General features: G+C 40.9%; 1 protein-coding gene across 1 annotated transcript; it reads right to left on the bottom strand.

Annotated features, from left to right (window-relative positions):
- Positions 1–331: 331 nt before the first annotated feature.
- On the bottom strand, positions 332–3566 carry LOC139411694 (U2 small nuclear ribonucleoprotein A'-like). The gene is made up of 9 exons (XM_071158334.1): positions 3346–3566; positions 3035–3182; positions 2858–2936; positions 2572–2618; positions 2305–2407; positions 1855–1934; positions 1418–1496; positions 936–1029; positions 332–748 (listed from the first exon to the last, which is right to left on the bottom strand). Exons 1-9 carry the CDS (start codon positions 3425–3427, stop codon positions 459–461), a joined length of 1002 nt encoding a protein of 333 aa, XP_071014435.1. The 5' UTR covers positions 3428–3566; the 3' UTR covers positions 332–458.
- Positions 3567–14789: the final 11223 nt, after the last annotated feature.

The raw sequence follows: 14789 nt of genomic DNA, 5'->3' as shown, positions 1-14789 counted from the left end.
GGCAGCATCTTACTGTTGATGTCGAATTATGTTTTTACAAATTAAACTTTTAAAGCTGAAATGTTTTGTGTCAAGTTTTCAATCCCTTTGTTATTGCAAGCCTAAATAATAAGTTCAGGAGTAAAAATGTGTTTAAGTCACATAAGTTGCATGGACTCACTGTGTGCAATAATAAGTCTGATATTTTAAAAAATCCACTGATCAATAAAATATACCACACCATTTTAAAGTGAAATAAAAATCTGGAAATGTATTAACAAATGTATGACTGTATTGGATAAGACTGTATAGACATCAGTTTATTCTGGATCAGTAATCATTGGTTGCATCGTTTTGTAAAAAAATGTTTATTGTATTTTCATTTCTCAAAATAACTCAAAATGGCATTACATGCATGCTCAACAAATATAAACTTACAAATCAAGCAAGACTTGAGACATGAGATCCGCATAAAACGATCATGATCCGTTAACCGGTGAGTCTTCATCCATATCATCGTCCTCAGACTCATCTTCCTCAGACTCTTGTTTTTCACCCTCCTCCCCCTCTTCTTTCTCCTCCACTTTTTCCTTTTCTACCTCCTCCACCTCCTTGACATCTACCTCCTCCACCTTTCCCTGTACCTCCTCCACCACATCCTCTTCCATCTCCTCCACTCCATTTCCTTCCTCTGTCTGTATCTCTCGTTGCATATGTACAACCCCGTTCTCCTCCTCTTCCTCTTCCACCTCCACCATTTCCGGGGGGACTGCAACAGGAGAAATAAAGTCCTGAAACAGTCAAAGAACCATATATGCAAACCCCTCTGCCCCATAATGCTGTTTACTTTGTCCATCGATGGCTCATTTAAATACTCAGACAACGCAGGATATGACAGACACACAGTACATGCCTTGGACATGTCATATGGAGAAGATCTAGTCGCCTGTACACACCTTGTCTGACCTCCCGTCCGGGGATCTGACCAGCCTGCAGCATCCCCTTCAACCTCTCCACCTCGGCCAGAGACGAGGCGTTAGCTATTGCATTCTGGGTAGGGCACAGAACAAATGTATTAGTTCATACATACAGAACCATTACATTAGATGGGCATTTCGGTTGTGATGAACAGACTCTTTTTGAAAGAACCATTAGAGTAGATTGCCAGTCCCGTTACATTCATTTGTTTAGCAGACCATAAATTGACCATTAAAATTGTGAACATTACATTAGGTCAATGGAATAGTGGTATAGAAACTGAGCTGTCCACGCCATAGTGTGTCACTGTCTGAAAACAATGACGTAGGTCTAATCCATGTGTTGCAATGAGTTTGAAATACACAATCTGTGGAATGAAAGCTCGCCAAAAGGAACAAACTACACAGCGAGTGTACATTTTCTGGTGCTAAATAAAATGTATAAATAAATTATGAAGTGCCTTGATCGCTTCCACGTCAGCGGGAGACGGTCCCATCTTCTTCTTCTCAGGCTGCTGCACGGCAGCTCCGGGGGTGAACCTGAGAACGCACACCAGCAGAGTTAGAGAGAACATGGAGGGGATGGGTGCTTCTCTAGCCTCTCAACCAGTGTAGTATCTCAGGTGTAGTATCTTTTCTTATTGAGTCAAATAAACTGATACGACAGGAAATGCCAGAGACGGCGCTCCTAAGAAACACTGTTGCATGGGGGGTGTTCACAGTAGTTGGGTCAACACATATTTAGATACTCCAGTTGCTACGCAACACCCCATCTACAAGAGTGATCGGTGGTGCAGATAGTCCAATTCTAGAGTGTTCCGGTGATTGTCCGACACCCCCACCAGCCAGTGTCCAGTGATTCTAAGGAGCTGCCGTCCGACAGGGACTTTCATCTTACGTTTTGGTCCGCTTGGCAATATCCTTTGCAAGCTGAGCACCTCGTTTGCCCTTGAACATTTTCTCCGCCTCCTGACGCTCCTATGGTAATACATCACAGTTAAAGTGAGAGCTTTTCCAATCAGACAACGACACCTTCACGAGAAGGATGGACAGAGGTTTGGGAAAAACATACAAATACAGCACTTTCTGTATGGAAGACAGAGCTCTCCTATACAATTCCTTCTATTCTGCAGGCTTCTTTATCATTGCACTGCAAAGATGAAAAACTAGGGCCTTCGTAGGCCAAGTCCAACGGTATGTGATTGTTTGCCCTGACTAAAGGCCTACATCATTACAAAAAACAACGTTGTTTCATACAACCTGACCTGTGTTATAAATGACCACCCTTTGGACCTGGTAATGACAACGCTTTTCTATATTTAGTTTCTGAACGATGGCATGCACTTACCTTTAACTTGACCTTCTGGAAGTCAAGCACGTGAATCTGGGGAATTTTGTTGATGACATAGAGCCTGTAGTGTTTCTTGTTGGTCACTGGATTCCTTAGGAGACTGAGATGTCATAAAATCAGAGATTACGATATTGACTCACAAAACACAGGATTTAGGTGCACAAATATAGCAACTCATCTTGTCCTGCAATTTACAGTGAAATTAATGCATGAATCTGACTTAACTAGGTGTTGTAGTAGAGGCAAGTATTGATCATGAGATACCTGAGAAGGGTCAATGTCTTCACTGAGGCTAGCGGATCCAAATCACCCTGGAGGTAAAAGCACATTTAAAAACATGCCAACACATTAAAAACAAATCGATGGTTCAACCGCTGTAATTTAACGCAGGAGCACACTCATGTCACAAATATTGCTAAATAACAGCACAGGTCATATTTTTCCAATCAACAACATGCGTAAGTAAAATGCTCCCAATCAGTAATTATTTTAAAAGATCTGATCAGATAAGGCCTTGACCGATTCACTGATGAGATGTGTGATAACTCACCAATTCCTGGATGTTGTTGCTTGTGAGGATCAGCTCCCTCATACTCGGCAATGCCTGTTCAAGGTTTTCACCAACACGACTGTGGGGAGCACACAAAACACAGTGATAGCTAGCTAGGAAGCTAACCTTAAAACGAATTCTAGCAATCCTAGACAACACAATTACTGCGAAAGTTACCATATTCTGTTGTTGTTCATGAGCAACGTTTTGAGCCTCTTGAGCAAAGGGAAGCCGTCCAGTTTTCTGATTTCATTGTCAGAGAAATCGATGGTATCAAACTGGTCAAGTGTAGCCCCAAGGTTTTCAAGTACAGGAATTTTGTAACCTAAATGAGAGCAGAGCATACCAGCATAAGGTTAGCCAGATAGTTTTGATGGTGTAGCTAGCAGTTAGCAATCACTATCCATCAGTTATTACAGTGCGAAGGCCTAGCCAACCAGAGTTAGCTTTTCTAGCTAGCTAGCATGAAATGCGAAGGTTTATTTTACCTCGCAGATCCAGCTCTCTGTCGCGCACGGGGTTTGTGTATTGAGCAGCCTGCTCAATTAGCTCTGCCGATAATTTTACCATATCGACGGCTAACTGGGAAAGCAAAAAAATGTAATAAGCGGGTTTCTTGATTTAAAAAAAAATCCAGTCCTTACAATGCTTTTTCAACACGCTGCCGCCCGGAAGTAAGTCTACTCCCACAATGCAACTCGGTGTAAACTAATAACTGGTCAAATTTAATCGAGCGCGCTCTAGCGCTGAGATCTTAATAGGTTCAATAAGTGTCTGATGATGACTGATAATCATTCAAAGACAACTGTCAGGATCTCACGGGGGTGACTATGTATTTGTCTAGAAGCTTTCCAGAACCTTATTCACTTGATAAGGGTCTCACCAGACCGAGATAGCTGCACATCTCTATTGCCCCTTCTTCTTCAGTCAGTGAGTTCTGGAATCCTTGGGACGTCCCTACGCTAAACTTAACCCCGACCCTTACCCTAAACATTTAAAATGTAATCTTTAATGGGGCAGGGATGTCCCAAGGATCCCGGATCTTCTTGTAACTTTCTGGCGGACTAGATGCTTTCCGGCTTATTGCTGCCACCCACAGGTCAGTTTAGGTGTTATCCAACTGGTATTATCAGAGAGGAAGAGGCGAGATGATAATTGAGATTGCACGGTCAAACTACATCTCTTCATTTGGTTGAATTTGAGTAATTTAGCAGATGCTCTTATCCAGAGCAATTTACAGTAATGAGTACCTATATTTTAATATTGCTTCCTACTTGCCCCCCATGGGAATCAAACCCACAACCCAGGTGTTGCTAGTGCCATGCTCTACCAACTGAGCCACACACATATCAATAAGTGAGTGCAGTGATCTTTTGGTTTCTCAGTTATGGCAACTTATTTGAAAGTCACCTAGGCATAACATGTTTCTGAATTCCAATTAGATATCCTCTGTTCATATACAATGATAATCCCATTTAGCGTGTTATTTACCCGCAGGTAGGTTACTAATAGATTTTTCTCAGCTTCACCTCGCCCACAGGAAGTTAAGCAGGGCAACTTATCCTCATCTTTGCTATAATTGGGACCATTTCTTCCCTCTCTAATCCTCTGATGGTGTGGTCATCCTTTTATGTGTTATAAACAGACTGGTGCCTTAGCTCTGCAATTGTGTGCTTATTGTCTTTTAAAGGAGTAGTTAAATAATGGACATGGGTTCTGAGGGGGTATCCAGCGATCTGCTAGGTCAGCATCAAAGTGAAAGTGAAAGAAATTATTTCATCTTGAAGGGTAAGGAAGGGTGGGACCCACATTTAAGGGATTTTGATACTTAAAAAAGAAACTGTGTGGAGTGAATGAATGAATGTGTGTGGGACCCTGATAGTGGAATATGTTGTGATGTGAAGATGAACATTAACATGCACAGTGCCATGCTGTCTGTCTCTCTTGTTTGTGATGCTGGGAATAACATCCCCATAACAGTTCAGTTCATCCTAAAAGATGACTCATGCACACAGGATCTACAGTATATGTACATTCAAATAAACCAGGTGTAATAGACTTACCGTGACATCATTGCTGATGAGTGTTGTCAACATTTCTGTTGTCTGTCTTGTCTTGCTGGTTACTGACCGAAACGCGGCAATACATGTGCAGAGGTAATTGTGCGTGTGGATGTAATCTTTTACAACGATAATGAACATACTAAACTGTATTAGTTTTACTAAGCTACCTGCCTTTCTTCTCTCTGGGATCTCTCTCTCTGTCCCACAGGTATGGGACACAGAGAGAGAAAACCCACAGACACTCAGCCCTCTGTGGAATGAGCTTGACGCGTGATTTAGAAGAAAGACATTTACTTCTCACCCAACAACAGTAATGATGGTATGACTGTGTGAGAGACGTCCTCATTAAAAAACTGCAGTGGATACAGACACTATGAAGCTTTTCAACCAGACTGGAGAGACACAGAATCAGTCTCTTTCTACAGTATCTATTTCTATGCTCATTCCTCTCAGGGTCTGAAATGTTGAAGTGATTCACACCAAAGTTCAAAGGCGCAATATATTTGCCATTGTTGGTTGTAATTTTCCTGAACCAAATATATTCAACTTTTACAAGTTGTGAAATGATTCACTGCCCTTGCCTAGTTTTTACATTTTCGCCTTAAATCAAAATAATACCAAATCTAAGATGTCTTGATTGCATTAGTATTGCTGTGCCACACCAAAATTATTTCAGGTGCAAACATTTCTTTAAGTTGAATGTACAATAACAGTAGTTCAAATCAGTCCACAGTAAATGATCCCCGCCTTTTCCAGGTCCCTCAACACATTTAAAAATGGGGGAAAACAGCATGTTAATGCAATATATTTAGTTTAGCTTTATTTTTACATTTATTGCAGACCAACAGAAAGAAGCATTATCACAAGATTTATCAGAACAGCCATATTCACTATTCATTAACCGAAAGGCTTTATGATCCAAATATGTGCATGCAACAAAGCAAAAACCATGGTTCATGACCCACTTTGTAAGAATTGTGTTCTCTGAGAACCGCCAAAGGTTATTACTTTCTTGAAGTGAACTTTCACACAACCTGATGACTTACTGTTCAAGTGAAAACACTATGGGCTGGTTTCCTGGATAGAAATTATTAAACCTAGTCCTGGACTAAAAAAGCATGCTCAATGGAGAATCTCCATTTAAATAGCCTTTTAGCCCAGGATTTTACATCATCTGTGCTGTCTGGGAATGTGAATCAATATTTTTGTGAAGTTAGATGTTCTGGTGATGTTTTAGACATTCAAACAAAGTGGACATGGAATCAGTAAAAATCACAAAACCTTCTAGGCTGAAATTGTTGCTATCTAAACATTTTGAGTTTGACTTGACTGAATATTCCAATATAGAGCATGTCACAAGTAAAAAAATAAATATATAATTGCATTTGAATTATAAAGCAGATCCCACTGGGCACAGACGTTAAATTTCTAGTTTTGATTATACAGTGCCTTGCGAAAGTATTCGGCCCCCTTGAACTTTGCGACCTTTTGCCACATTTCAGGCTTCAAACATAAAGATATAAAACTGTATTTTTTTGTGAAGAATCAACAACAAGTGGGACACAATCATGAAGTGGAACGACATTTATTGGATATTTCAAACTTTAAAAAAAAATCTAAAACTGAAAAATTGGGCGTGCAAAATTATTCAGCCCCCTTAAGTTAATACTTTGTAGCGCCACCTTTTGCTGCGATTACAGCTGTAAGTCGCTTGGGGTATGTCTCTATCAGTTTTGCACATCGAGAGACTGACATTTTTTCCCATTCCTCCTTGCAAAACAGCTCGAGCTCAGTGAGGTTGGATGGAGAGCATTTGTGAACAGCAGTTTTCAGTTCTTTCCACAGATTCTCGATTGGATTCAGGTCTGGACTTTGACTTGGCCATTCTAACACCTGGATATGTTTATTTTTGAACCATTCCATTGTAGATTTTGCTTTATGTTTTGGATCATTGTCTTGTTGGAAGACAAATCTCCGTCCCAGTCTCAGGACTCCATCAGGTTTTCTTCCAGAATGGTCCTGTATTTGGCTCCATCCATCTTCCCATCAATTTTAACCATCTTCCCTGTCCCTGCTGAAGAAAAGCAGGCCCAAACCATGATGCTGCCACCACCATGTTTGACAGTGGGTATGGTGTGTTCAGGGTGATGAGCTGTGTTGCTTTTACGCCAAACATAACGTTTTGCATTGTTGCCAAAAAGTTCAATTTTGGTTTCATCTGACCAGAGCACCTTCTTCCACATGTTTGGTGTGTCTCCCAGGTGGCTTGTGGCAAACTTTAAACGACACTTTTTATGGATATCTTTAAGAAATGGCTTTCTTCTTGCCACTCTTCCATAAAGGCCAGATTTGTCCAATATACGACTGATTGTTGTCCTATGGACAGAGTCTCCCACCTCAGCTGTAGATCTCTGCAGTTCATCCAGAGTGATCATGGGCCTCTTGGCTGCATCTCTGATCAGTCTTCTCCTTGTATGAGCTGAAAGTTTAGAGGGACGGCCAGGTCTTGGTAGATTTGCAGTGGTCTGATACTCCTTCCATTTCAATATTATCGCTTGCACAGTGCTCCTTGGGATGTTTAAAGCTTGGGAAATCTTTTTGTATCCAAATCCGGCTTTAAACTTCTTCACAACAGTATCTCGGACCTGCCTGGTGTGTTCCTTGTTCTTCATGATGCTCTCTGTGCTTTTGACGGACCTCTGAGACTATCACAGTGCAGGTGCATTTATACGGAGACTTATTTACACACAGGTGGATTGTATTTATCATCATTAGTCATTTAGGTCAACATTGGATCATTCAGAGATCCTCACTGAACTTCTGGAGAGAGTTTGCTGCACTGAAAGTAAAGGGGCTGAATAATTTTGCACTCCCAATTCTTCAGTTTTTGATTTGTTAAAAAAGTTTGAAATATCCAATAAATGTCGTTCCACTTCATGATTGTGTCCCACTTGTTGTTGATTCTTCACAAAAAAATACAGTTTTATATCTTTATGTTTGAAGCCTGAAATGTGGCAAAAGGTCGAAAAGTTCAAGGGGGCCGAATACTTTCGCAAGGCACTGTGGGTACATGTACTTCTGGCCTTGGGGATCCGGTTTTGAGTATTTGTCACTGGCAGAGTATTTTTGCATTTACAGCAAAGTAGGTGCCGTCTCCATACAATGCAGCTGCAAAAAAATATTTTGGACTTGTTATGAAATTCTCTAAACCTTTAAATCATTGCAGACTGTAGAGTAAATGCAGGAGAAAGCTTATTGCATTTGAATAGAAAATGTGCAAAAACATCATGCCAATATATACAGTGGGGAGAAGAAGTATTTGCTACACTGCTGATTTTGCAGGTTTTCCTACTTACAAAGCATGTAGAGGTCTGTACTTTTTTTTAATCATAGATAAACTTCAACTGTGAAAGATGGAATCTAAAACAAACATCCAGAAAATCACATTGTATGATTTTTAAGTAATTAATTAGCATTTTATTGCATGACATAAGTATTTGATACATCAGAAAAGCAGAACTTAATATTTGGTACAGAAACCTTTGTTTGCAATTACAGAGATCATACGTTTCCTGTAGTTCTTGACCAGGTTTGCACACACTGCAGCAGGGATTTTGGCCCACTCCTCCCTACAGACCTTCTCCAGATCCTTCAGGTTTCGGGGCTGTCACTGGGCAATACGGACTTTCAGCTCCCTCCAAAGATTTTCTATTGGGTTCAGGTCTGGAGACTGGCTAGGCCACTCCAGGACCTTGAGATGCTTCTTATGGAGCCACTCTTTAGTTGCCCTGGCTGTGTGTTTCAGGTCGTTGTCATGCTGGAAGACCCAGCCACAACCCATCTTCAATGCTCTTACTGAGGGAAGGAGGTTGTTGGCTAACATCTCGCGATACATGGCCCCATCCATCCTCCCCTCAATACGGTGCAGTCGTCCTGTCCCCTTTGCAGAAAAACATCCCCAAAGAATGATGTTTCCACACCCGTGCTTCACGGTTGGGATGGTGTTCTTGGGGTTGTACTCATCCTTCTTCTTCTTCCAAACATGGTGAGTGGAGTTTAAACCCAAAAGCTCTATTTTTGTCTCATCAGACCACATGACCTTCTCCCATTCCTCCTCTGGATCATCCAGATGGTCATTGGCAAACTTCAGACGGGCCTGGACATGCGCTGGCTTGAACAGGGGGACCTTGCGTGCGCTGCAGGATTTTAAACCATGACGGTGTAGTGTGTTACTAACGGCGTAGTGTGTTACTAGTAACACACTACGCCGTCATGGATTAAAATCCTGCATTTTTTAAAAGCCTGTCACATCTGTGAATGTGGAATGTGTTTTGTTGGTTGATTGAAAAACAAGAAAACTTAAAAAAACTTTACATTAAATTTTTTTTTGTTGAAAAAAATAATCTCCAGCACCATCACCTCCAACATCAACATGTGTAAACAACATCAACATGTTTAAACAGCAGGTATTTATTGCAGTCAAAAAGATAGAAGAAGATACATGTTACCAATGACAGAAACACTGCCATATTCTAGTGTACATCATGTCATTGTAATACTGGAGTGGGCTAAATCATGGTCACACAGTGTTTCCTGGTAGTCTTCAAAAAATCTACTTCGAAAACAAAGGTATACACCTCACACAAATGGTTAAACACCTGTACCATGTCAGATATACAGTTGAAATGTATACCATTTTGAGTTTGCATCCCACACTATATACATCACAGACGACTGAGATATAACAAACCCGTTTAACTTTTATTTATTCTTATTTTACTATTTGCTACATTGTAGAATTATAGTGAAGACATCAAAACTATGAAATAACACATGGAATCATGTACTAACCAAAAAACTGTTAAACAAATGAAAATATGTTTTAGATTTTAGATTCTTCAAAGTAGCCACCCTTTGCCTTGATGACAGCTTTGCACACTTGGCATTCTCTCAACCAGCGTCACCTGTAATGCTTTTCCAACAGTCTTGAAGGAGTTCCCACGTATACTGAGCACTTGATTGCTGCTTTTCCTTCACTCTGCAGTCCAACTCATCCCAAACCATCTCAACTGGGTTGAGGTTGAGTGATTGTTGATGCCAGGTCATCTGAGATCGTCGGTTCATCTACTCTGCGTCTCACAAAGAAGCGTTGGTTGGAACCAGAAAATCTCACATTTGGACTCATCAGACCGGTCTAATGTCCATAGCTTGTGTTGCTTGGCCCAAGCAGTCTTTTCTTCTTATTGGTGTCCTTTAGAAGTGGTTTCTTTGCAGCAATTCGACCATGAATGCCTGATTCACACAGTCTCCTCTGACCAGTTGATGTTGAGATGTGACTGTTTCTTGAACTGCAAAAGGGCTGCAATCTAAGGCTGGTAACTCTAATGAACTTATCCTCTGCAGGAGAGGTAACTCTGGGTCTTCCTTTCCTGTGGTGGTCCTCATGGGAGCAGTTTCATCATAGCTCTTGATGGCTTTTGCGACTGCACTTGAAGAAACTTTCAAAGTTCTTTAAATTTTCAGATTGACTTACCTTCAGGTCTTAAAGTAATGATGGACTGTCGTTTATCTTTGCTTATTGGAGCTGTTCTTGCCCTAATATGGACTTGGGTCGATTACCAAATAGTGCTATATTCTGTATACCCCATCTACCTTGTCACAACACAACTGATTGGATCAAACACATTAAGAAAGAAAGAAATTCCACAAATGAACTTTTAACAAGGCACACCTGTTTAATGTAAAGCATTTACCTCATGAAGCTGGTGGAGAGAATGCCAAGTGTGTGCAAAGCTGTCTTCAAGGCAAAGGGTGGCTACTTTAAAGAATCTAGAATATACACTTTTTTGGTCACTTAATGATTCCTTATGTGTTAATTAATGTAGAAAATAGTCAAAACAAAGAACAACCCTGGAATGAGTAGGTGTGTCCAAACTTTTGACTGGTACTGTATATATATATATGTATATATATATATAAAATTATGTCATGCAATAAAATGCTAATTAACTACTTAATCATACCATGTGATTTTCTGGATTTTAGATTCCGTCTCTCACAGTTGAAGTGTACCTATGATAAAAACAATTATAGACCTCTACATGCCTCTACATGCTTTGGGGCGGCAGGGTAGCCTAGTGGTTAGAGCGTTGGACTAGTAACCGGAAGGTTGCGAGTTCAAACCCCCGAGCTGACAAGGTACAAATCTGTCGTTCTGCCCCTGAACAGGCAGTTAACCCACTGTTCCCAGGCCGTCATTGAAAATAAGAATTTGTTCTTAACTGACTTGCCTGGTTAAATAAAGGTAAAATAAAAAAAAAAAAAAAAATTGTAAGTAGGAAAACCTGCAAAATCGGCAGTGTATCAAATACTTGTTCTCCCCACTGTATATATACACTGCTCAAAAAAATAAAAGGAACACTAAAATAACACATCCTAGATCTGAATGAATGAAATATTCTCATTAAATACTTTTTTCTTTACATAGTTGAATGTGCTGACAACAAAATCACACAAAAATTATCAATGGAAATCAAATTTATCAACCCATGGAGGTCCTGATTTGGAGTCACTCAAAATTAAAGTGGAAAACCACACTACAGGCTGATCCAACTTTGATGTAATGTCCTTAAAACAAGTCAAAATGAGGCTCAGTAGTGTGTGTGGCCTCCACGTGCCTGTATGACCTCCCTACAACGCCTGGGCATGCTCCTGATGAGGTGGCGGATGGTCTCCTGAGGGATCTCCACCTAGACCTGGACTAAAGCATCCTCCAACTCCTGGACAGTCTGTGGTGCAACGTGGCATTGGTGGATGGAGCGAGACATGATGTCCCAGATGTGCTCAATTGGATTCAGGTCTGGGGAACGGGCGGGCCAGTCCATAGCATCAATGCCCTCCTCTTGCAGGAACTGCTGACACACTCCAGCCACATGAGGTCTAGCATTGTCTTGCATTAGGAGGAGCCCAGGGCCAATCGCACCAGCATATGGTCTCACAAGGCGTCTGAGAATCTCATCTCGGTACCTACTGGCAGTCAGGCTATCTCTGGCGAGCACATGGAGGGCTGTGCGGCCCCCCAAAGAAATGCCACCCCACACCATGACTGACCCACCGCCAAACCGGTCATGCTGGAGGATGAAGCAGGCAGCCGAACGTTCTCCACGGCGTCTCCAGACTCTGTCACGTCTGTCACATGTGCTCAGTGTGAACCTGCATTCATCTGTGCAGAGCACCGGGCGCCAGTAGCGAATTTGCCAATCTTGGTGTTCTCTGGCAAATGCCAAACGTCCTGCACGGTGTTGGACTGTAAGCACAACCCCCACCTGTGGACGTCGGACTACCTGAGCCACTGCACTACCTGAGCCACTTGTGTGGGTTGTAGACTCCGTCTCATGCTACCACTAGAGTGAAAGCACCGCCAGCATTCAAAAGTGACCAAAACATCAGCCAGGAAGCATAGGAACTGAGAATTGGTCTGTGGTCACCACCTGCAGAACCACTCCTTTATTGGGGGTGTCTTGCTAATTGCCTATAATTTCCACCTGTTGTCTATTCCATTTGCACAACAGCATGTGAAATGTATTGTCAATCAGTGTTGCTTCCTAAGTGGACAGTTTGATTTCACAGAAGTGTGATTGACTTGGAGTTACATTGTGTTGTTTAAGTGTTCCCTTTATTTTTTTGAGCAGTGTATATATATCAAGGCCAAACTCTTGAGGCCAAAGAGGGTGCTTTTGGTAGTTGACTGCAGGAATGGCAAAGGGTACTTTAGTAAGAACATTGGGGGCATAAAGTAATAAAAATCAAACATACACTGAGGGTACAAGTCATTAAAAACATCTTCCTAATACTGAGTTGCACCCCCCCCCCCCCCCCCAACAGCCTCAATTTGTGGTGACATGGACTCTGGATACATCAAAGTTACCCTAGTAAGAACATTGGGGGCAGAAAGTTTTAAAAAAGTAGACATAGATGTTTACTGCAGGGTGTGATGAAATCTTTCAACTTTCACTTTATTCCTGACCTGCTTCACTAGAATAAACTGTGGCTGCTGTTCAGAATTCTCTGGAAGCCTCTTCCTGTTGGCAAACAGTCTGAAGCTTGTGAGGGATTCTCTACATTACATACAGTCTCTGCCCTAGCCTAGTCATTCAGCTGCCCAGAGATCAGGTTACTCTGCTGAATTTGGAATAATACTGGCCCCTAAGACTTAAACAAATGTTTACAGATGCACCATTGAGAGAAATTTTGACACTGAATAGCTGTCTACCACCCGGTTACTCAACCCTGCACCTTAGAGGCTGTTGCCCTATGTGCATAGACATGGAACACTGGTCACTTTGATAATGCTGCATACTGTTCTACCTACTTCGTATGAATATACTGTATTCTAGTCAAGGCCTATCCAATAGCTGTACAAATATTATTCTATCCTACGTATTCTTCAGATATACCACATTCTATCCATACACTGTCCATAAGGTCTTTACATCCCATCATATATACGCTACCGTTCAAAAGTTTGGGGTCACTTAGAAATGTATTGTTTTGAAAGAAAAGCAAATTTTTTTGTCCATTAAAATAACTAAATTACTATTGTAGCTGGAAACGGCTGATTTTTTAAAATGGAATATCTACATAGGCGTACAGAGGCCCATTATCAGCAACCATCACTCCTGTGTTCCAATGCCACGTTGTGTTAGCTAATCCAAGTTTTTCATTTAAAAGGCTAGTTGGTCATTAGAAAACCCTTTTGCAATTATGTTAGCACCACTAAAAACTGTTGTACTGATTAAAGAAGCAATAAAACAGCCCTTCTTTAGACTAGTTGAGTATCTGGAGCATCAGCATTTGTGGGTTTGATTACAGGCTCAAAATGGCCAGAAACAGGAAGCAGGTGAGCTGGATGTTTTGTGGTGGAAAAAAATAGCCGGTCGAGCATAACACGTCAACACTGTTACCCATTGATAGACAGGCTAGAAATGTTTTAACGTTGGTCAAGCTTGATTTCAATTGCCCCTCCCTGTGCATATAACAAGCATCCATTCCTTCTGTCACAAGGGAATTCATGGCTGATTTAAGATTAAATCGTCAACCCTGTTACTTTATTTGACACATAAGGAGTAGTTTTCTCCAAAAAATTTGAGGACCAAGTTACACCACCCAAAAGGCACTCAACTGGTGGACCGACCCAATTCAAATCAAATCAAATCAAATTTTATTTGTCACATACACATGGTTAGCAGATGTTAATGCGAGTGTAGCGAAATGCAATTATCATAGGAAAAGCCTACAATAGTTTACAGAAAACATATTCAAAACCAAATATATTTTCCCATTTAAATGTACAGAAAATACACATTTCAGAAAACCATGCGGCTCCAAATGTGTTAATTGCGTAACTTAAATGTCCTTTTGATTTAACATGGGAGTTGAAGTTGACGCTTCAATCTTTATATGTGAAAGAACAAAAGTACAATTTTACAAAAATCATGTGTTTTTAGATGTGAAATGTCTGAAAGTGGCTTCACATCTTTAGTTTACATTTGATCCTTCCATTAGGACAATGAAAATAAATGAGAGTTGTTATTTCATAATAGTATATCTTATAAACAACCTTATTGTAACGTTCGTCGTCTTCCTCTGATGAGGAGTAAGAGAGGTCGGACCAATTTGCAGCGTGGTATGTGTCCATTTTAATAAGACAAACTGAACACTATACAAATACAAAATAACAAAGTGAAACAAACTAAACGGTCCCATGTGGTAACAAACACTAACCTGAAAATAATCACCCACCACTCAAAAGTGAAACCAGGCTACCTAAATATGATTCTCAATCGGGGACAACGATAAACAGCTGCCTC

Source organism: Oncorhynchus clarkii, chromosome 6 (genome assembly GCF_045791955.1).
Source record: "Oncorhynchus clarkii lewisi isolate Uvic-CL-2024 chromosome 6, UVic_Ocla_1.0, whole genome shotgun sequence".
Taxonomy (NCBI): Eukaryota; Metazoa; Chordata; class Actinopteri; order Salmoniformes; family Salmonidae; genus Oncorhynchus; species Oncorhynchus clarkii.
The sequence above is the reverse complement of the archived record's forward strand: the minus strand, read 5'-3'. Positions and strand labels throughout refer to the sequence as shown.